Raw genomic sequence first — 23,139 nt, 5'->3', positions numbered from 1 at the left:
TTTTTTTTTTTTTTTTTTTTTTTTTTTTTTTTGCAAATGACCGAGACCCTCATTTGTAATGTCGAAATGTATAAGTGGCAAAGACCTCTAGGGTCATAGGCCATAGAAGATCATCAATCTACAGCAACTTGGAGAGAAAAAGGCCCTTTAAAAGTTTAAATCTGTCATACAGAGTATAATAAAACGGCTCAAGTACATTGATTGGCCTTGTTTGCACATGACCCCATAAAATAAAAGGGATTTGTATACGGTCTTCATAAAACGAGACGCTTGTTTCACATTAGAATTTTGTCTCAATTTCTTTGCCATTCTCTCTTTTTTCTTCCTTTTTTTTGTCTGTAACTAACTTTTTAATACATTGTATATATAAACACTCAAGCAGCTTGGTGTTTATTTGTTTAATTCTTACAACTACGAGTTTTTTTTCCATCTGATTGCACGCATAAATTTTGTTGGAGAAAAAAAAAAAAGATCTGTGAAAGAAAATAATGTTTAATAATTTGACAGCACCACCCTCATCAACACAATCATCTATATCACCAGCGCCTGTAGGGGGAGGCCTTCATCAACAACCACCTCCACCGCAGACGGACATCTACGCTCTTTTGTCTACGGACGACGCTGTGCATTTGGATGACGATGATGCCAACATTGACACCGAGGCATTGGTGATGAACATGTTTGACACATCTTTTCCAGATAACAAACATTCATCAGCATCAGCTAATGGAAGCAACAATCAATCATTTCCTACACCTCCTCCTGCTGTATCGAATAGCACAGCAAAGCAGTTTAGTTTTGATCAAGGTAAAAATTTTGATGCTGTATTTTTTTTCCCATCACATATTAATGCCATTTTAGACTTTCTAAACTTGGACCTAACTAGATCGCAACCATCACATCAGCAAGTACAGGAAGCGCAGAGCCAACAGCCTCAATATACCCCTTCATCTGAAATCAGTATAGATTCCTTATTTTCTCTTAATTATCAGCCAGAACCAAATCCAGTGTTCTCGACCCCATTTGCAAGCAACAACATAGATTTTACCAGACGACATTCAGTCGCAGTAAGCGGTGGCATTGCTGACTTCAACCTCCGTAATTTATCTCAAAACATGACATTCAATCAACACCTACAAGCACATCAACCACCACCACAGCAACAGCAGCAACAACCGCAACAGAGGTATCCATCTCATCCAGCACAACAAACTTTCAATAATCAACAACCACCGCCTATTTTTGCTAGAAAAACTCATCAACATTTGGCCACTGTTGTTGAAGGCGAGGCCCCTACTCCTGTCCCTAATATGTCACATAGAGCATCCATGCCAAACATCTTTTTGTCTGAAGAGTCTCGACGCAGATTGACCAGCAGTATCCAGCAGCGAGTTGAATCTCTCTCGGCAAGAACAACCCCTAGTAATACACCGCCTCCAGTGTCCATTAATTTCAATCAAATGCCATGGTCAACACCAACTAATACTACCAATGCTACCGAAAGTAGAAGCAACACAAATTCTCCCAGTCAGCAGTTTCAGGATTGGAACAGAAATCAAGAATTCCTGTCTCCTGTGCCTACACCAGCAGCTGAAGATCGTCCTCTTGTTGGCCGTAAGCGATTTTACTCTCAACAGTTTGATTCGTTTCCTACAAACAATGTTTCTGCTGCCATGAATGTGCCTTTCAATGCAGCTCCTGCGTTCGGCCATCAGTTGCAACAACAGCAGAGTCAACAGCAAATAAGCAGCAATTTATGTCCTTTGCCCATGTCAGGCATCATGAGTAGACGTGCTAGCGTGGCAACGCCGCATGATATCTCTACTTGGAATCGCATGGTCGACTCTAATGATCGTATCACTCTAGATCAGCAGCAAGAAAGAAAGCGCCAAAAGCAGGTTCCCTTGGCTAGAAATGAAGATACAAGCAAGGATGCCTTCTTATACCAACAAATGGGCCACCAGCATCATCAACATGAAGTTGCAGTCAAGCAAGAGGAATACGCCGACAAGTCTGAAAATACTTCACTTAATGGCAGTGTTACCGCAGTGGAAGAAGCTACGCCCACAAAGGCTCCCGCAACATCTGAAGAAGAGGACTATCCAGTGATTACTGAAGCCGATTTGGAAGCAGCCAAGAAGGACGCCAACGCTATTCCTCGTCGTCAAAAGTTGCGTTACGAAGGCGATGAATATACCCCTAAATGGGTTCGATATACAGGTCAATTGAAGGAAGGTTACTGTGATACTTGCAAACCAGGAAAGTGGCTCCAGTTGAAGAACAGCGCGTTCTGGTATCACAAACAGTTTTTCCATGGTATCTCTTCTGTTTCCGGGAAGCCATTCCAAAGACCCTTGGAACAAAGAGCTGGTGAGCATGATGTGATTGAGGGTTTATGTCACCAATGCAAACAATTTGTTCCCATCTGTAATTCGAAACGCAAAAATAGTGTTCTGTGGTACAGACACGCACACAAGGTAGGCTGATTCCGTAAAGATGTGGAAGCAAATGTGCTAATTTTCTCGTATAGTGTCATATTTATGATAAACCTAAGCCAAAAGGCGGAAAAAGAGCTTCAATTTCCGTTGGCTCCTCTAATAAGAAATTTAATACGACTGATCAATTGCAAAAGATTTATTAATCACCATGTAAAATACTAATAAAGCACACAAAAAAAAAAGCACATATTTATGCACCTAGCAAAAGCGATTCCGCGTTCCATGGCATTGTTACATTAAACATTACCGAAACGAGTGTGTCTACGCTTCATATGGCTCTCTACTACTTTCGCTTCGCTTCGTTGAGAACTAACTTGCGCAGCGGCAGCTCGCGCTACCGATTGCCCTAGTCTATCTCATTTTAACTCTCTATTTGCACGAGAACCCTTCATATTATATATGAGTCTAACTTTAATACAATGTTCCGCATACGTATACACGTAGATAATTCATATACGGGCAAACAGCATAATGGTAGTACCCCTTTTTAGTCCTTAGTAGTAGTAGTAGTGTCCCTGATACAGCAAAATCTTAGTGCATTTGAGCTGCGTTTTCTTGCGTTCAAGACCCTTTTAGAACGTCAGAATAGCACCAAACAATTGCTCTCGCCTGGTAGTTACTTTCTGACGCCTTTGCTCAACTTTTTGACGATCAAAAAAACATGGCCAAAAATTGACCAAAAAGCATGAGGTACCCCTCATGGTTTTCATCGAAAATCAAACGATCGCGTTTTTCACCTTGATAATGAAGGCTTTTACTATGGTATATATTGAATCAAAATGCTTCTATAGATCCAACGTAGCCCTTGAACTCATGTTTGTGAGACTTTGATATGTAAAATTTCGACTTTTTGGCCAGAAACTTCTTTTCATATTTTCGTAAGTTACTCAATAGGTTTATTCAAAACATCTATTTTATTTGGTACCATTGGATGCGCCTTGAAAAGCACTCCAAGAAAGCTTAAGGAAGCACGGGATAATCATTAGATTTTATGTAGTCGGATTTGCCAAAATAGATCGATTGAGTCGAAAACCCTCGAGATTTGGCCAATCTAGAACAGACCAAGAGTCTGAGTTGAAATTAATTTTGACAGGTGGGGCTGGCTGGCAAGCTTAATGCCCTTCTAATCGTGAAGGGAATAATAAATGCTTCTGAAGCCAATGGAAAGTAGGTGGCAAATTAAATAGCACTACCGTTAGCTATTCTATTTTCCTTTGAAGCCTCGCATCTGATAACGCCAGTCCACCGAAATACTTGTAAGGTCAATTGCTTTCCTTTTTGAGATTTCGAAAGCGTATAGGGACAAAAGGTTTACAAGCATTTTGTTGGATTGCAGGCCTATTGCTATTAATGAACGTAAAATAATGGTTGACAGTACTACTTTATGTATAACGATTCATCATAATTGTTTTTATAAATAGCTTTGATATAGTTCTATAGCTTGCAACTGCTGGCCATTTCCTTTCCACAAGTGAGAGTAGTGACACGGAACGAATCATCTGTGCTCTCCGAAACCTCGGGCAACCTTATGTCAAAAGTGATCGGTTTCGTAAATGCATTATGACTCAGAGATATAGGAATACAGACCTATAAATGCGCTAGCTATAGAGAAGGGTCCATTTCTTTTTAGCTATTAAAGTGAAAATGTCTCCTTCAGAATATTACGCACGTGAAGTTACTGCCGATGATTTGAAATTCGCACAGCAAGCAACTGATGTAATCAACGCTGCTTACAATACACATGGTACTACTATTTCGATATGGCTGTCAAATGGAGTAGGAAATAATAAATCTTTTTATCATTCTAGATGGTTGGACCACTGAAGCTAGTATTGTAAGCGGCCAATTTACATTGGAAGATACCCAAAACTTCATCAAGCATTCACATCAAGGCGATTTCATTCAATTGTTAGTCTTTAAGCGTGATGAAGAAGGCAAGGATGCAGAGGTTGTTGGTTCACTCTTGATCGTACCTTTTCCAGATTTAGAGGAAAAGCCTACACCTGGTGAAGCCATGATCACTCGATTTGCCATCAGCCCCAGCTACCAATCCAAGGGTCTTGGTCGCTTGCTGATTGAATCCTCATTGAAATCAATGAAATCTGCAGGCTATGAGCGTTGTTCATTGCGAGTCTTTGAGAATAGACCTGAGGTACTCTCCTGGTACTCTAAGTTGGGCTTCAAGGATACATCAGAGCGCCGTGATTATAAGGCACCGTTAGGAAAGAAATTGATCTCCAACGTCCAATTTGTCGTCATGAAGAAAGATCTTTAGAGCATTTATATTTATTCACAATTTCTTCTTTAATAAAGCAAATGGCACATTTTCCAGAATGACAGCCCCTTTTGGAGGGTGGAATGGCGATCGTTCCATGGTATCGACAAAACCAAGCTTTTTACACCAATCCAGAAACTCTGTCCTGTTTTCAAACACAAGCATGGAGCACGTGGAGTAGTTGCAGTCTTTCATCTCTTTAAAGGCTACCTTCATCAGCAAATTACCAAATCCTCGTGAATGATGAGCAATATCCACGGAGAATCTGCCTAGCAATCCATCTCCTTCCGCCAAATCACTGGGTGCACAGGTACATTTTGATTCAATCGTTAATGTACCTGCAACTGCCTTATCATTGCCCAGTGCATCTCTTTGAAATAGAAACAATTGAATCACATTTCCAGCAACACTCTCCCGGATGTAGTTTTCTATATCTTGTCCTGTTGTGTAGTAGCCTCTTACAGTTTTCTTTACAGTTGCCCAACCATCTAGATAACAACTATGATTTCAGAAAGAACCTTAATAATGCAATGTGATATTATGCGTACTATTGTTGGATCCATAGGCTGTATTGAATAAATCAGTTGCTTGTTGAGCATATTTCAGGTCGTCCAAAGTAACCTTGCGTGCGTAGAATTCAGGTAAAGCTGCGACCATGGTGCGAAAGTAGTTTGTTTGCTGAATAAAAGGGTCGAGTATATCCAACAAGCAATTAGCTTTATACTACACAATGGCATGAAAGTATGGGGATACAGGAATCCGGAACTCAAAAAGCTGACTCATAATGAAGACGCCTCATTTTTGAGTCGAAAGCTTAATATAAGCAATCCGTACGAAAAACGGAATCTGAGCAAGGCACGAATGTAGGTTCAGATAGAGTGCATATCTTGAAACCTAATGGACTTTTGAACGGAAGAGAAGTGTAATAATTAATAAAATATACATGCGAAGATTTCGATCACTGAACAGATCGAGAATTGGCAAGCTTGAAAGGGCAATCTTTAGTAATATAAACTTCAAATGGTGTCACACTAGATAATCAATCTTTGTAAAAAGCTGTCTATGCATTGATTTACTACAGTAAATAGTGAAGTTTCATTATTTGATTAATCAGAGCAATGCAATTTTGTTATGACTACCAAGAAAAGCGATATAGATGCACTGTTTGCGCATGGGAAAGAATTATGGAGGCTGAACCATTCATAACAACGATATTTGAGTCGCACCAGGTTGCATTTATATATTGTCATACAATTGCTAGGCCTGTAGACTTGTCACTGCTTATCAAGCATGTGCTTGCACTTTCTATAGAGATTATATCTTTGATTACGATGTGTATTTCTCATGCTTTTCATGAGTTACTGGTTCCTAAATACATCTTTTGGCTAAGGGTATTGCTCGGAGAACGCTGCTCTGAAGTCTACCATCATTGAAAATCGGATATATTTGATAGCATTAGAAAAAGCAGATTCTAGGATAATGATTTGTGGTAAATGGCAAGGATTTATGTATTATTATGCAAAAAAAAAAGATGTGTTTGGTAATGAAATGTCTATAAGTCTATACAATGTTGTAATATATCTACAAATATATTTAGTTGCCAGTGGCGAGCTTGAGAGAGTGCATGTTTTGCTTCTCAAGGCCATCGGCGTATTGGAAAGCATCGCTGTTCTCGTATTCAAACATATCAAGGGCAACAATACAAGATTCAGCAACAACTTTCTCAGGATCGTTCTTGTACTCGTTCAAGATTTCAAATACTTCAGGGCTAGCAACGGAACCAAGAGCCTCAGCAGCTTCATGACGAACCATGTGAACTTCGCTCTTGTCCTTGAGAGATTCGCAAAGAGCAGGAACAGAAGCAGGGTTTTGCAATTGACCGAGAACATAACAGACTTCGTGACGGAAGAGAGCAGAGGAGGTATCCTTCAAGCCTTCGCAGAGAGCAAGAACAGCTTCTTCAGTACCAATTTCACGAAGAGCAAACATAGCTCTGTATCTCTTAAAAAGAGCGAGCTTGGGATCAATCAATTCTTGCATGAGGACCTTGACATCCTTGGTTTCCTTGGATGGAGGAGCAGGATCAAAAGAAGAATAGACACTATCGTGGATATCCTTCTTGTTGGCAGGGTCGTTGAAATAGTTAATTCTGTCAATAGCGAGTTCACAAGTATCGACAATTGCCTTATCTTGATCCTTGATGTATTTGTTGAGGATAGGGAGAAAATCAGTGAAACCAAGAGCACCCATAGCTTCAGCAGCTTCGTGACGAACCATGACATGTTGGCTCTCATCTTGAAGAACGCTCTCAAGGATAGCACTAGCATGACAGTTACCAGTTTGACCGATACAGTAAGCAACTTCGTGCTTTAAAAGATCAGAATCATCGGTGAAGGCTAGAGATGTCAAGAGTTTGTGTTAGTTATATGTAGATTTCACCGAGTTACACACAATATGCAAATGCGTATATCCTGCTTGATAACTTACCCTTGGCAGCAATATCGATTGACTTGTCATCACCAATGTTCTTCAAAGTGAAAAGAGCACGGAAACGCTCAGCAAGAGGAACCTTGCCAGAGGTGTTCAGAAGAGTATCCTCGAGGTATTGATAGTTGATCTTTGATGTATCAAGCATGATTTTTATTAAGATTTATAGTGTAAGAAACGGTTTAAATGAATGAAAGCGTTCTATAGAGGGGAGAGGGCCCTATTTATACTGAAAAACTTTTCTTAATTTTGTACATTTTATCGGATTAAAGCCCCTAAGGTTTCAATGCATCGTATGATGGTTCGAAATTTGCGGAAGCTCAACCAAAACCCTCAGGTAATGGTCTGATACAAGATTACATTATTCAAATGGGGCAGACCAAAGCACTGAAGAGAGGGAGAAATAAGTGGAATATTTTTAATCCGCATGATTATATTGCCTTTTTTCGATATAGCCTAAACACTTGTATGTACGATTTGATGTTTGATTTATATGTGCTGAAAATCTTTATCGGATGCTACAGTTTGGGTTTCTCTAAATTTCAAAGATAGAAAAAAAATTTACCGAATTATCTAGATGCCAGAGTAAAACGGATCAAAGCCTTATTTATGCCTAATATAGCAGAAAGCTGAATCAAGAGATGCATTGGTCTCAAAGCTGATAACCTTGAGTTCACAGGCAAGCGTCAAAATGCCCAAATTTACCAAGAGTCTTATCACGTCTGTTGAGAAGATCAAATTGGTTCACAAACAGCAATCATTGCGCAGATAACACATACTACAGCTCATAATAATTTAGAATACACAATCAACCGAACATGAACAGAATATATTATTTTTTTGAGGATTTTTGATTTATTTTGAATAATTTAAATCCAAAAGCACGCTTTATACAAGGGCTTTTACTATATATTGACAGCAATGGGAAAGAAAAAACTACTAGGTAGCAATTTATTTCTTGGAAGCCTTGGCGGCGGCCTTGGTGACCTTACCAGCCTTGTCAACCTTCTCAACGGACTTGATGACACCGACAGCGACAGTTTGACGCATATCACGGACAGCGAAACGACCGAGAGGAGGATAGTCAGTATAAGCTTCAACACACATGGGCTTGGAGGGAACCATCTTGACGATAGCGGAATCACCAGACTTGACGAACTATTTACAAATATAATTAGTTGTGTTTCAGTTGTATCCTTTCCTTAAAACCAACCTTAGGAGCATCTTCCATCTTCTTACCTATTATAAAAAAGAGACAATTGCAACGTTAGTAAACCACTTTAAACCATCAAGAGACGTCAAAAATTGAAAGAGACATCATTATTTTTTGATCCAGGGGCAAAATCAAAATAATTCAAACCCAGAATCCAAATATGGTAATCGGACTTTCAATTTTGACGGATGCAAGTACTTACCGGAACGACGATCAATCTTCTCAATGAGTTCAGAGAACTTACAGGCGATGTGAGCAGTGTGACAATCGAGAACTGGTGCGTAACCAGCAGAGATTTGACCGGGATGGTTCAAGATAATAACTTGAGCGGTGAAAGAGGCAGATTCCTTAGCGGGATCGTTCTTGGAGTCGGAACAGACGTTACCACGACGGATATCCTTGACGGAGACGTTCTTGACGTTGAAACCGACGTTGTCACCGGGAAGACCTTCAGAGAGGGTTTCGTGGTGCATTTCGACGGACTTGACTTCAGTGGTGACAGCAGCGGGAGCAAAGTTGACAACCATACCAGCCTTAATAGTACCAGTCTCAACACGGCCAACGGGAACTGTACCGATACCACCGATCTTGTAGACATCTTGGAGGGGAAGACGGAGAGGCTTGTCGGAAGGACGGACAGGGGGCTCAATGGCATCGATGGCTTCGAGGAGAGTCTTACCAGTCTTGGAACCGGCCTTGGTCTCCTTGTTCCATCCCTTGAACCAGGGCATGTTGGTGGATTCATCCAACATGTTATCACCGTGCCAGCCAGAAATGGGGACGAAGGGAACAGACTTGGGGTTGAAACCGATCTTCTTGATGAAACCGGAAACTTCCTTGACAATTTCGTTGTAACGATCTTGAGACCACTTGGTGGTATCCATCTTGTTGATAGCAACAATCAATTGACGGACACCCAAGGTGAAAGCAAGAAGAGCGTGCTCACGGGTTTGACCATCCTTGGAGATACCAGCTTCGAACTCACCAGTACCACCAGCAATGATAAGAATAGCACAATCGGCTTGAGAAGTACCAGTAATCATGTTCTTGATGAAATCACGATGGCCGGGAGCATCAATAACGGTGACGTTGTACTTGGGGGTCTCGAACTTCCAGAGGGCAATATCGATAGTGATACCACGCTCACGTTCAGCCTTAAGTTTATCAAGGACCCAGGCGTACTTGAAGGAACCCTTACCGAGTTCGGCAGCTTCCTTCTCGAACTTCTCGATGGTACGCTTATCAATACCACCACACTTGTAAATCAAGTGACCAGTGGTGGTAGATTTACCCTATTAACAAGTCAGGTTAATATACACGAACTGCCAGTGGCTGTCACTAGCCATCTTCCATCTTGCTTCCTAAGAAGTGATGCAAAGTGGCCAAGATCAACATTTGAAACGTTTTTACTTACGGAATCGACGTGACCAATGACGACGACGTTAACGTGAGTCTTCTCTTTACCCATTGCTATAAAAGAACCCGTGTTAGAAGCAAATTCTACTGATGAAAACAAAACATAGCATTATACGCACTGATTAAACTTGTAAATTGATAGAAGGAGAAAAAAAAAAAAGCGAGAAAGTTTTTCTAGATCCATGTTTTTAAATACTACAAAAATTTTTTTGTTACGCAGCTCAAAGCCACTTGTACCCGATGGTCACAGTTACATACATTGATTGGACGTTTTACTATAAAGGAAAGCAGCAAAACTTCTATTAGTGGCTTATGATACAGCACTAACTGCTTTCTCTACCAAAGATCAGTTGATTTAGTCCATATGCTTTGCTAAATTTCGAATAGAAAACACATATTGTTCAAGGATACTTGACAAATTTCGATTGCACATTTTTCAAATATGCTAGTATTTGAAGCATCTCATTCGAGAGTGCATTTTCCTTTCTTCCAGTCTATTCCCACTGAGAAATCGCCGCATGCGGACCCCAAAGCCCTTTCTTTTGAGTTACCTCTTGTTCCGTTTGTGGTCTAATCTAATTGGACATGTTTGCGGTCTACGCGACACAAGAAGCATCTTATTCATGGATTGCATCTACATTGAAAAGGCAAATCATAGATCAAAGTCGAGAAACCAAAACGTTAGGTATGAAGGATAATTGAAATGCGGATCTTCTTGAAAACAATAATGAAATGGACAACGTTTAGTTGATGTCACATTTTATTGAACTAACGTACGATCCGAGACCCTCAAGAAAAAATTTTCAACACAGTTGTACAACGTCGAAAAAGAGGTTTTCCATGTTGATTGAAATGGAGCTGATTGTTCTCATCAAATGCCAGCGCATCTTGAACATGAGTTGCACAGTTTATGCCATTTTGACTTTGGTTTAATATAGTGCTTATCTAAGATTGCATTTTGCAAATGTATTGTTTGTCCAGCTTTGTGTATAGACTCGTCCTACAAGAGAATCGTATGCCGGATAGAGTTAGCTACCCATGCCATTTACTTGACATCCTATCCAACTGTTGGGTGCTTATTCACATCCGATCTAGCTTGGTCTGAGGAGACTTTGAGCGATACGAAAGATCCATCACTTGTTTAAAATAGAGATATTTCATCAAATTTTACTGCCCATCATTAAATGATGAGAAAGTGTATGATATAGAATACAAAGTCCGTTGTCTACATATGAACCTACGAATGGAGCCGAATGTTTGGATTGGAGATACTGCTGTATGCTGAATTGGATAGCATGAGGTAGTTCCCGACAATTGATGATGACAGCATTTGGGGCCCAAGATGAATGCTGCAACACTTGCTCATCATACAAAAGCTGATCCTATGAATTTCGAGTTGATACAAAGCGATGAGAGCCACCTCTTTAAATTTATTAATACATTCGGCACAATGAAGTAAAATATAATCATTATAAATAAGTTAAAAAGTAAGATGCAGATGATGAGAAGGTGAGTGACATGATAATAGTGGTGTGGTGATAACTGTACAGGGAGAAAGAGGTAAAGGAGGAGGTGATGGTAGTTGAAGAGATTACTGTTTATCGGCAGCTGTGGGATCTTCTTCTTTTGGTTCACGCTTCAAACTTTTTGCATAAAACACTTGATCGTCTTGTTCCACTGATTCCAATGTCTTTTTCAGAAACTTTTGAATTTCATCCACCTCGAATAGTTTATAAGAAATCTGGAATTGATCAATTTCGTTCAAGATGCGAGTAACCTTGATGTATTTATCGAAATTGATGAGCTGTTTACCACCAGGAGACATGCGATGATCTGCGTTTCCGTCATCTATAAACGTCATGTCTGTCAAGTAAACACCCAGAAATGGCAAACAGGGTGCAATGGTAGTCTTGAGTCGTTGTCTGTATTCTGCAAAATTTCTTTGAGAATCGGTGGCTCGATAAATGGGCTCCCACATGGCCTTGTATTTCAATGAAATGTATTCCCAGGTTTTTCGTAGTCTGGCGATGCTGGTGGAATCTAATGCGGATCGAATAGCCATCAGCGTGTTGTAATTGTTGAGCTGTAAGCATGCCTAATACAATAGAAAATTAGTCGTTTGAATGACACCATGCAGTATCCTCTACTTACATCGCCCACTTTGATCCAGTATTTTAATATCTGAGCACGCTTTTTGGTATCAGCTTCGTTCAATATGGTATCAGACACCCAGCTTGTAATTTGTGTGCTTCTTTGGATCATGGCCTTGACATGGACTGCTTGGCTTGTGCCCACCTTCTTTTTGAACTCTTGTCCTATCATTTCATTGGGACGAATACGACAAAACAAGCTATTTTCCATGAGAGTCAATTGCCGAGCCAGTTCAGTGGGATCAAAATCATTGACGTGAACTACAGTCAGGCTGTTTTGGCTCAATGCCTTTTTGAGCGTGTTGCGCAATGACTTTCCTAGAATGGACTGAGGGTATCTATCTGTGAATGTAGAGGAATCGGCCTGGTGGTGGTGATCATCAAACAGACCCAAATTCGAAAACATATTGCCAGTGCTGCTGCCAATGGTGGATGATTGTAGACTTGTGGAGTAGGATTTTTGCATAGTGATTCTCGTCTCGTTGTATGAATGCTTACGACCAGCGCAGCTTAGTCCTTTAGATGCGAACTAAATGCCATATTCATTAGCCTACATGCTCCTTTCTCCCTTGCTGTTGTTGTCACTACTTACGGTTCTTGTAATGAGTTCTAGCATGCGTTTTGCAGGACCAGGCATCGCTTTGCTCATTTCAAGAGAAGTAAAATCCACCAGAGATTGCTCTACCGGAGCATCTTGTTCAAAACTGAAGTAGGTCTCCAACCAGGTCTTTATCACATTGTACACTCGCAGTCGAACAGGTATCAACACTCGATTTGTCCACAAGATGAGTTGATCCTCTGGTAATGGCGCAGGTTCTGTAGGAGGCTTCAGTGTGAATCGATCTTTGAGCAGCTGAACGAAATCTGCAGGATTTGTGAATAACCTGAAGTTGTAAAAAAAGGCACGAGTAAAGACCAAGTCTATAATGACATTTGTTAGTTTAAACATAGGTGTTTTTGTTGTCTTTTTCTCAATATCTACCTGGAGATTTCTCGTGTAAGGTCAATTTGCGCACCAATGCCTCAATTGTGGCGCCTGTCACTTCACCATCTGCGTTCAACATCATTTCATCCTCAGTAAACACGCATTGCTCCAAAAAGTCGTATCCGGGTTCATTCTATGTGGGCAACATGTTAGCTATCAGACAGCTTTTGCAAAGCATGTAGCGTCCTACCTTTGATAAGTGCAGCTGTGAAGAGGGCGCAATGTCCAGGCTATTTGCAGACTGATGCTCATGTTTGTCCACTGCATTGCTGCTAATGGACATCCAAGAAGGCAATTTCTGTATTCTCAAGGGTTCAGGAAGACTTTCCATGGATGAGGATGTGGATAAGCTACTTGTAGTGTTGGTGATCCGTTCTGATTTGGATTTATTAATAGAAGGTCGTAACGAGGAGACGCTCAACCCACGAGGACGTCGGGATTTTAGCACTTGATCCTTGGATGGAGGAGCCCCTTTTACCGAGGCAGTATCCTGTTGAGGCGGTGTATTGACAGCAGGAGGAAGTGGAAATGCTGCTGCTGAAACAGATGGTTTAACAATAATGCTATTTTTAGGTGGTAATGGCGGTAGTGGGAGGAACTGAGAAGTGTTGATGGATGCAGCCCTGGGTCTTAGTTTGTTGCGTCTCTGTGGGATCGTTTCAGGGATGATGGTATCTATAGCAGATGCAGATTTTGCTTCCCTGCTGACAGTGGCGTTGCTGACAGAAGCGGGTGTTGCTGGTGTTGGTGAGTTTTTGTTGGGGATCATGGAGTGTGTGCGTATATCATGTCCATTGCACATGTTTTTGAGAGCATTGTTTTCTGCGTTTGTGCTAATTTTAGGTGCTGATTCAATGGCGAGGCCCTCAATATCCTGCTCACTGTGCCCCTCGCCTCCTAGCTTCTCGCACGGATCTGCTTGCTCATGCTGATCTTGATGATAATGCTGAATTGCATGCAAACTGCTGATTTTCCTACCGAGAATGCTTAGATTGTTTTCTGCTTCTGCTGTTGTAGTAGCGTCAGGCCTTGTATCTTGCTGCATAGTGTACATGATTTTATCGTGCTCTTCTTGTTCCTCTTGTTCAGCCTGCAAACAAGCTCGTACACATGCTGCACATTCGTTTGTGGTCCTGACTACATCTTCACAACACACACAGAGTTGGTCAAAATCTTCCTTGATGATGCTTTCGTCTCGCTGTTCTTGCTTCTGAGGGCCAGCCAACACTCTTACAGCTGTCACCAGATTTGTAATGGCACTGTATACGGATTCTTTTGTGATGACCAGCGTCACAAGACAGGGATCTTCTGGAATCATCGAAATACGTCGATTGTAATCCAAATCACCCAAATTCGAGCACACATGTTCTACGACAGCCAAAAAGGTCCTGACAGCCTCTACTGCTTTCCGCGTGGTCTCCAACATTTCAGTGGCTCTGTGTCGATTGACAAGATATCTCTCCAGTGTCATGACTAAACTAGCCATCAGTTCATCGATGCTTGCTTGGTGATCCAAGATATTATGCAGAATGTGCTCTTTATCTGATACAGGTACAGCCTTGGCAATCAGAGAGGCAGTGCTTTGAGTGAATGTGTAGCGTGGATCTGTTGAAGTCGAAATATGGCGTAGAGACGTTGAATTGGAAGTGGTTGATATCACGGAAGAGCGGCCTAGCGACGACACGGATGAGCGAGGGGTATCACAATGAAACATGGAGGAAGGCCGCGTTGTGTCCACTGTGCTGTCAGATACGGATGATTGGCGTGGTATCACCAACAGCAGTTTTTCAAACATTTCCATCTCATTCAAGAGCTGATCTGCAAAATAAGAAGTCTGATCATGCTCGTCTTCTGCTGCTGCTGTTGACTTTTCTTGCTGCTGCTCTGATGGTTGCTGTTCTGCGGTGTCTTGTTGTTGTTGTTGTTGAAGCTCTTTGCCCTTTAAAACCAACCGGCTTAGTGCGCTTAGGACAATCTTTCTTTGTCTTGCCAGTTCTGGATACATTCTAAGCAGCGCGCTTTCTTTATTTACAATGTTGGCTTCTGTGAGCACAGATCTAACGGCCGAGACGACTTGAAATATGATCCATTGAACATTGGGTGACACTGGCTGCTGACAAGCATCCACTAATTCGGCGACTTTGGTAGACACGTCTTGCACTAGTGTCTGCAATTGTGATGACGAGGAAAATGGCGTAGATGGATTGCTGATGATGGACGATGACTTTCTTCTGTCTTCCCTGAGCAGCGCTCTTGCCATCTCAACTCGAGTTTGGATTGTTGAAACCTAGCATGGCATGTTATTTGGAGGCAAGCAAGCAAACAGACAACCCTGTCTTTACCTTTGTGCTGTATTCTTCTAGTGACACGGTGGATGTGCTATTCACATGATGATTCATTCTTTGATGCCATTGCTCCAATTCTTCGCTAGAGTAGTCATCTTCGAAATCAGCGCTGGATCGCTTCAATTCACCAATTCTTCCAACATAGTTGCTTGGGAACCAGCCTCTCACATCACCGCATTGTCCATCCCACCATCCAGAATCGTCTCTATTAAAGACTTCAATGATGGATCCTTTTTTAAAGAACAAGCAGCACACAGACTCGTCTGTGCTGTTGACAGAGGAGGGCAAATAGTCGTGCAATGCCTGGACAAAATGAGAGGTGAGCGTCGATGGAGACGGTGAAGAGGCGATGGGCGATGTAGGTGGCGATAAAGACGTTGGTGGTGATGGCGATGTATTCAAGTGCTGATTTAAAGAAAGTGTCATGGCTGTAGTGTAATCAGGAAATCTTATACATCAATAATGCGCGTTTTGGATGCTTGATGAAGGGTGTGGTGGCGATTTAACAAACAAACAAAGAAACGAGAACAAGAGCAAGAAAAATAAATAAAGGGGAACAAAGAAGAAAAGGGAGTGAAACTGAAATAAATAATTATTGTTCATGTATTTGGAAAGGAGCAACAAGTGTGTAACCCAATATACTAGGAAAACTACTATTACACCTGTCATTTGTAATTGGACTGCAAGTGATACACTCCTATATATCCACTAAAAACACGATCCCCTGTGTAGATCGAGCAGAGTCAATGGCTACTGAGGCTGATGCTGCCAAGATAAGCAACTAAATGCTATTAGCTCTATATGTACTTGAAAATGCACTATTAAATGATGCTGTATTTGTAATGATTATTAACAAGAGTGTCTGTGTTGCTTTCCCAAATACACTTCAGAGCAGTGTTGCATCCGTCTCACTGTATCGCTACCCCGTTGTGTCTCTCCCTCTTTTTCCATGCTCCATGTTATGCTTTGGATCCATCTCGCTGGCTTCACACTACCTAAATCAGCTACAACTGTGTAGACTTACCTTTTGTAACCCATGAAACATCGTGTGTATTACAAAATGCATAAACATTTAATACATTTGTATGACTTGATGCTAAAAATACGTATTGCAAAATAGCTTGTGGGCATATGCCATTTGTGCCAAACGAAATCCTACATTTCATCTCTTTCATTATCATGTGAGGACTTTCCATAAGCAACCTGTAAGTGTGGATCTGGCCCTTCCAGGATGCTCCACGTCCGTACATACGGGAACACTTCACATTAGCGCAACCAACATACTCGCATTACTGCTTATTGCTCAAAATGATGCCAAATACCGCAAAATCTGGATGCATTTGAGGGTCGATTTCTTGTGTTACAAGTGGTTTTAAACCGTCAGAATAGCACCAAACAATTGCTCTTGTCTAGCGCTTACTTTCTGACACCTTTGCTCAACTTTTTGGGGACCAAAAAAAACATGGCCAAAAATCCACCACAATCCATGAGGGATACCTCATGCTTTTTTATCAAAAATCAAGCGATCGCGTTTTTTCATCCCAAAAACAAAGATTTTTTTTTTTTTACTATGGTATATTATAAGTCAAAATGTTTCTCTCGATCCAAAGTAACCCCTAAAACTTTGTTTGTGGGACCTTGATATATAAAACCTCGACATTTTTGCCAAAAACCTCATTTCGTATTTTGAAAGATTACTCAAAAAGCTTGTTTAAACCACCTCTTGTAATTAACACCATCAGATGCGCCATGAAAAGCTCTCCAAGAATGCATTCGAAAGTATGGAATGATCATCACAGTTTACATAGTCGAATCTGGCAAAATAGGTCGAAACGAATCCAAAAAGTTGGAAAATCATCAAATCAGGACATTGCAATGTGTTGTGTAACACCATATCAATGGTATAAAGATCCAAGCATCCACATCAATAAACGTCAGTCTTTCTTCTTCCTATATATTACAGTGGTCCCTTTATTCCTGAACAATACAAATGATAAGTGGAGAATAAAAAAGTGGCTGGCAAACTTCATGCTATGTTTAAATGGTGCTCTCGAAAGCGCATGAGAAAGAGATTGCAAACGAAATAGTATAATCCTTAAAAAAAAAAGTATAAATGTCAAAGCGTCAAGCTTCTCTTAAGCATGTAACAAAGTGTACAAATGTTTCAAATCAAGGAATAGCACCTTTGGCTCAAGAGTATTAGAAGCTAGCCATTTGTATACTATCCACTACAAGCAGTGCTTACTACGAGTAACGTATAGGTTTTCAAAGTATCAGTGTGATAAAGTGACGCTATTCATAACCCTTACTATAAGAACGGGTAGATGATGCCGCAGTAACCTTTTCTCTTTTTCTTTAGCTTTTTCTTCTTGATCTGATCGGTTCTTGACAAGTTGAGCTCCCCGTCAACCATGCCTGGGTTGTATTGATCTCTTTTGGTCATGTCTTGTCTGCCTGATTAATGTCCGGGTTAATTCTAGGGAGATTTCTTCGAAACTAACTCACTCTGCTTTATCGCAGAGGATTCATTGGTAAGATATTGATATGATGCAGTCTTTGGTGTTTCTCTCTGGTAGTCTCTCTCTCTCTGTCTCTCTTGTACCTGCATCATACGCTTTGGCGCACCAATGTAACTCGTAATCCCCTTGAACGAAGCTTATGTGTGTATTGGTTGGCATAAGTGGGATTCTTGGGATCAGATCATCAAGTTGGATTAGCTGGAGGGTCAGAGGATTGGGATTTGGGAGTTGGGACCAAATGTATTTCGACCTGCCTGTTGGTTGGTCCTGCTAATCATGGTTTATCCATGAGAACAGACGGAAATATGCATTTTATACTGTATATTCAACTTTATTCAAGCAACATACACAGAATGCCTTTCCCAATAACCATGTATGAATGAAGTTTATTAAACTACCTAATTAGATAATTCACCACTTGCAACTGTTATCAATTTCATAAAAAAGACTGGCCAGTATGTAAAACAATATGGTACACTTCATTTATTATTATTATGATATTTGAATAGCTGTATTAATAAATGTAGAATATTTATCCACTGAAAACACGAAGAATAAGATACAATGTGGATCCAACGAAACGAATAGCCGCTAGTGCTGCAACAGACCAAAGCACAAAGCCAAGATAGGCTGCACTTCTTGCTTGATATGTACCCAATGTATCATTGAACGTTGTTGTGTTTGTAATAATAACCACCAGGATCAGATTTGAGATGATCCATGAAATGACCAAACGCGTACGGAAAGCTCTATAGTAGTCCTCCTGCTTTGTTTTTGCGTCTCTGTGCTGTTTCTCAGGTATATACTCTTTACTCAGGTCCAAACATGCTTCCTCGTAAATCTCGTTCAAATCCTTTTGCTCTGTAGGCAGCTCGACTTCCACTGTGTGCTCTCCCGTTTCTGAATCCTTCTTGGACTTGACGACACCCAAATCAGTAGCCACTGTGTTATCACCTTTGGTGCCCCACGACACATCGTGTGTGTTACAGAATGCATAGACGTTCAGTACGTTGGTATAGCTTGGCGCCAAGAGGATGTATTGTGCGAAGCTGGTAAACATGTGCCACGGGTCTAAAAACAAGGCACTTGACACTAAATAGAGTACGTAGGTAGAGCACAATGAAATGATGATGTTCCTAAATGTGGTTTGTCCAAGCATGACAGCGATGGAGTTCCCTGAGTCTTCCGCAATAGCTTCAATACCAATGACAGTGATCCAGATAGTAGCAAACATCATGTAAACCATCAATAACGCAAAGAATACCATACAGAACGTGTACGCAATTCTTGATCCCTGAGGTCGATTACCGAGCGCCATGATAAATTGAACAATCAGCAATATGACATAAATGTAGTTGAGTACAGCGTGGATGATATTAGCAGCATCGGCAGAGAACGGCTTTGGATCCAGACTATCAGAGCCCAAGGCGTTGGTCAAGATGAAGAATGTCAAATAAAAGTTGCCCAAAGCAAACCAGGAGAACAGCATGTTGTATGTCGTGTACAAATTCTCGAATATAAAGGCCAGTTTTCGCATAATAGAGTGATCAGAGCTCCACACTTTTCTCCAATGCCAGAGCGCGTAAACACCAGCAAAGAAGGAGCCATTTAACCAACGTCTACGCTGAGAGATGAACTCGTCTACCTTGTCAGGCACATCTGTTTCACCGTACGCACTGGATACATAGTGAAGTACCCAGCTTGCATCTCGTTTTGCCACCAATTCATAACACAAAATACGATCCTCAGCCAGATACATGTTGGCAGTGAAAATATCAGCATCGCCACCATGTTGGGTCTCGCCCAGAAAGTATTTTTCCAACGGACCATGCCCATCCACATCGTTTTGCAATGCCTTGAATCGATAAGCAGAAAAGGCACCTGGCAGCACTGAAATATAGCCAAACACAGATTCAAGCGGTTTATCCAAGATATTGGACATTTTGTATTCAAAGTTCTGAGCAGCGACCAGAGGATTCAACAGGGCAGCACCAAATTTACCTGTCATAGTTCTAATTTCGCCACAAGCACCAGCAATGTTGGCGTGTACGTCAAATGACTTCCATAAGTGATAGATGGATGTGTTGCCAGGACGAGTGCCAACGTCAATCAGTACACAGACATGCGGCTGAATCAAGGGCCCAAATGCTTGGAAAAACCATCGATGTGAATTGATCTTTTTCTGGTTCTTTTCCTTGAGGCAAAACAGCATTTGACATGGCACAATGCCCTTATCTGCGCTCTTGAACTTCATCTTTGGATCGACGGATAATTGGGTTGTATACTGTACGTAATATATTAGCCAATTAATTAGGCAGAGACATTCATATACATACTTCGTAAATATGTGCTGTCACTGGCTTATCCCCGACTATGTTCTTTGCGACACCGTCTTGGTAGACACCCAATGTTGCTAATAAGGACAATGTTCTTTGGTTGATTTTGTTACGGCCGTCAGACACAATACACACTGTTACTTTCTTCCAGCCGTCTGGACCCCATGTACGCGATCTGTCTCTTGTGCACAAATGAGCAATGTTCTTCATAACACCATGCATGGTTCTAGCAAACAAAACCTCGTCTTCCTATGATATATATATATATATATATATATATATAGTGCCCTTTTAGCTCCACATTCAAATATACAAATCCAGCTACATGCCAAAAGAGACACTTACGTTGTACATGGTCAAAACAATAAACAATTCTGTCTCTCTTCCAAGCAATTGTTGACGTAGTGTGTAACCCTCGCTTACAAAGTCTTTAGGATCGCATGTGGCAGCTGTAAACATTCATCCTGTTAGTGTCTCTGCTTGGCACAAACCCCCCCCCCCGGTCTCTTTACCTGTGTATCTCATGTGTGTAAATTCCTTTGTGTCTTTGATGGGCACTGATTGCAGATATCGGGTGGGCACTGGACAATCAAGCACCAAATTACCTCTTGTCAATTTGACTCTTTTGGCTAATAGTGATAAATGGATAAATTGTCTACTATCCATCATAAGCATGAACACACTTACTTGTCTTGTAACGGCGAGGTTGACGTCTTGGAGCACCAGTAAAGTAGAATGGAGGCGATTCATTCTCATTGCCGCCGCCTCCCAAGCCAGTGGGAGCAGCAGGTGTATCAGGATAGCGGTTTTCAGAGAAAGGCTGAGGCATGGGAAGTGGGCTATTCAATAAAGGTTGATTGCTAGTGTCATAGGTAGGCATTGGTGGCTCATGTTGCTCTACAGTGTAGTTTTGCTCAACAGAGGCAGAAAACGGATCTGCGAATGGCGATTGCATGACAGGTCTTTGTTCCACAAAGTTTGTGTCGTTCAATGGGTATTGATCAAGCTCGTCCTGTCCTGTAAGAGATGGAATTGGAGGAGGGCCGTTGGGGCGATACATGGTGTGATGAAAGAGTACAAAGGGAAGAGAAAAAAGGCTATTTTTTCTGTATTGTGATTTTATATATCCCATAGAGGGAGGGAGGTCTCCGCTTGGAATACACCTAAATAGTTTCAAGACATATTCAATAAGCAATGTTTGCCAAGAATAGTATATTGTTCAAGTGCGGTAAATCATCTAGTTTATTAAAAGATATTGGTATATAACTGTCTACAGCTCTAGGCAATCTGAGGTGATGAAGCTTGCTTTTGAATATCATCAATCTTGTCATCAATGGCCTCTGCATTGAGCTGCTTGCCTTGCACTGTTCTGATATCATGAGCCTATGTGTGTGTGTGTGTTACTAAATTTAGTTTGAAATCGTCTTTTTTTTTTTCTGTTTTACCTGGAACATGGCGACAATAAACTCGGTAAGTGGCTTGACCATCCATCGTGTGGGATATTTGATGTGCTCAAACCAGCCAAGATGCCCACCGTAATCTGTGGTGGCAAGAACAACATTGGGATTGGTCTTGATCTCGTCATAAGGGATGCACTCAGCAGCTGCAATGGGATCATCCAACGCATTCAAACACAATAATGGCACTTTGACATGTTCAATGAATCGGCATGAGCTGGCATCTCTGTAGTAGTTGTTGACTGTGGTGTAATCAAACATCTTGCGGGTGCAAGCATCGTCAAATTCTCGCATCGTCTTGGCTGCCATCACCTCTTCAGGATTGATTTTGCCACCCTTTGCTAGAATATCCAAATGTCTATCATATCATGGTGAGTTTTACTGCCTAGTAGATGCGGATAGTACTACTTGCCTTCCAAATGCATTCTTCAGATTATTAGCCATTGTAGCTGAATAGATCTTTCTTCCCACATAGGATTCGTTCAATTTATCCATGGACCTATCACGACCTCTTCTTAGTCTCTCTCTCTCTCTCTCTTGTGATCTCCAGCACAGCGAATTCCTTACATTCTAAAGTCAAAGGGATTGGCAACCGAGACACCTGCCTTGAGTGGTGTCTTTTCCCCTTCCTCGCCAAGATACTAGGACATGGCATCATTTTCGTCAATACCATCATCATTCGTCCTTCCTGATCACATCACATGCTTACCTTGACCAAGATATTTGAACCCAACGAGAAGCCAATACCTACCAAAGGTGTGTTTGGTGGGAGTCTCTTTTGAATATGGGCAAGAACCACTCTCAGATCATCCGTGTAGCCTCCACTGTACATTTGAGGTGTCTTGATCTCTGAATTAGCGCATCCACGGCAGTTCATGACCACAGCACGGTAATTAAAAGGTGGATAAGTAATCTAGATGATAAACAATCAGTTGAAGAATCATCATGCTGACGGATATAGATTACCACTTCCAACAGACAGCGAATGTAAGATTCATGGCTACCGCCTGTCAATCCATGAAGCACAACCAATGTAGGTGTGGCATCGTTCTCCAGACCTTCTTTAGTAGGTGCCCAATCGAGCGCAACACATCCACCATCAGGCGTATCTACAAATTCTCTGCATTCGGTTTGAGTATTGACCTATTTCTACTCTGCTCAAAGCAACAAGCCCTACCTTTCGTAATGAACTGCATTCACAGTGGGTGAATGAGTGTAGTAGGCAGCATATCCAGTTTGTAAATGACCGTTGAATAGATAAGATGTAGGATTATAGACAGCTTTGGGTCCAACCAACGAAGGACAGAATTCAGCAATATATTCTGTCAAGGAGACAGAACGATTGCCTGCATTTTTCAGTTGGATTTGAACGGGATTTGGGCTGTGAAATAGCTTGACTTTGGACATGATGGAACGAACAGTTGAAAAAAATTTGCTTGTCATACACGAGACGCTTTA

At 41.3% G+C, this 23,139-nt stretch overlaps 8 protein-coding genes across 8 annotated transcripts; 2 read left to right on the top strand and 6 right to left on the bottom strand.

Moving 5' to 3' along the window:
• Positions 1-488: 488 nt before the first annotated feature.
• FUN30 (DNA-dependent ATPase fun30) lies at positions 489-2,641 on the top strand (the record flags this gene model as incomplete). The annotated part of the gene is made up of 3 exons (XM_064822603.1): positions 489-807; positions 862-2,477; positions 2,531-2,641. The coding sequence occupies 3 exons, from the start codon at positions 489-491 to the stop codon at positions 2,639-2,641; spliced, it is 2,046 nt and encodes a 681-aa protein (XP_064679203.1).
• Positions 2,642-4,142: 1,501 nt separating this feature from the next.
• On the top strand, positions 4,143-4,773 carry SLN1_1 (Histidine kinase osmosensor; the record flags this gene model as incomplete). Its single annotated transcript, XM_064822602.1, has 2 exons — positions 4,143-4,242; positions 4,307-4,773. The coding sequence occupies 2 exons, from the start codon at positions 4,143-4,145 to the stop codon at positions 4,771-4,773; spliced, it is 567 nt and encodes a 188-aa protein (XP_064679202.1).
• Positions 4,774-4,788: 15 nt separating this feature from the next.
• On the bottom strand, positions 4,789-5,430 carry ATC70_003237 (uncharacterized protein; the record flags this gene model as incomplete). The annotated part of the gene is made up of 2 exons (XM_064822601.1): positions 4,789-5,261; positions 5,322-5,430. 2 exons carry the CDS (start codon positions 5,428-5,430, stop codon positions 4,789-4,791), a joined length of 582 nt encoding a protein of 193 aa, XP_064679201.1.
• Positions 5,431-6,366: 936 nt separating this feature from the next.
• On the bottom strand, positions 6,367-7,408 carry ATC70_003236 (uncharacterized protein; the record flags this gene model as incomplete). Its single annotated transcript, XM_064822600.1, has 2 exons — positions 6,367-7,169; positions 7,261-7,408. 2 exons carry the CDS (start codon positions 7,406-7,408, stop codon positions 6,367-6,369), a joined length of 951 nt encoding a protein of 316 aa, XP_064679200.1.
• An 803-nt stretch (positions 7,409-8,211) lies between these two features.
• ATC70_003235 (translation elongation factor EF-1 alpha) lies at positions 8,212-9,941 on the bottom strand (the record flags this gene model as incomplete). Its single annotated transcript, XM_064822599.1, has 4 exons — positions 8,212-8,418; positions 8,474-8,499; positions 8,676-9,765; positions 9,888-9,941. The coding sequence occupies 4 exons, from the start codon at positions 9,939-9,941 to the stop codon at positions 8,212-8,214; spliced, it is 1,377 nt and encodes a 458-aa protein (XP_064679199.1).
• A 1,539-nt stretch (positions 9,942-11,480) lies between these two features.
• On the bottom strand, positions 11,481-15,795 carry ATC70_003234 (uncharacterized protein; the record flags this gene model as incomplete). The annotated part of the gene is made up of 6 exons (XM_064822598.1): positions 11,481-11,984; positions 12,041-12,568; positions 12,632-12,960; positions 13,022-13,157; positions 13,215-15,311; positions 15,367-15,795. 6 exons carry the CDS (start codon positions 15,793-15,795, stop codon positions 11,481-11,483), a joined length of 4,023 nt encoding a protein of 1,340 aa, XP_064679198.1.
• Positions 15,796-18,420: 2,625 nt separating this feature from the next.
• ATC70_003233 (uncharacterized protein) lies at positions 18,421-21,284 on the bottom strand (the record flags this gene model as incomplete). Its single annotated transcript, XM_064822597.1, has 5 exons — positions 18,421-20,172; positions 20,225-20,473; positions 20,570-20,673; positions 20,737-20,853; positions 20,912-21,284. 5 exons carry the CDS (start codon positions 21,282-21,284, stop codon positions 18,421-18,423), a joined length of 2,595 nt encoding a protein of 864 aa, XP_064679197.1.
• A 218-nt stretch (positions 21,285-21,502) lies between these two features.
• ATC70_003232 (uncharacterized protein) lies at positions 21,503-23,124 on the bottom strand (the record flags this gene model as incomplete). Its single annotated transcript, XM_064822596.1, has 7 exons — positions 21,503-21,607; positions 21,670-22,039; positions 22,094-22,180; positions 22,249-22,322; positions 22,391-22,594; positions 22,648-22,801; positions 22,859-23,124. 7 exons carry the CDS (start codon positions 23,122-23,124, stop codon positions 21,503-21,505), a joined length of 1,260 nt encoding a protein of 419 aa, XP_064679196.1.
• Positions 23,125-23,139: the final 15 nt, after the last annotated feature.

Source organism: Mucor velutinosus (genome assembly GCF_035048745.1).
Source record: "Mucor velutinosus strain NIH1002 chromosome Unknown tig00000165, whole genome shotgun sequence".
In the NCBI taxonomy this organism is placed as follows: Eukaryota; Fungi; Mucoromycota; class Mucoromycetes; order Mucorales; family Mucoraceae; genus Mucor; species Mucor velutinosus.
The sequence above is the reverse complement of the archived record's forward strand: the minus strand, read 5'-3'. Positions and strand labels throughout refer to the sequence as shown.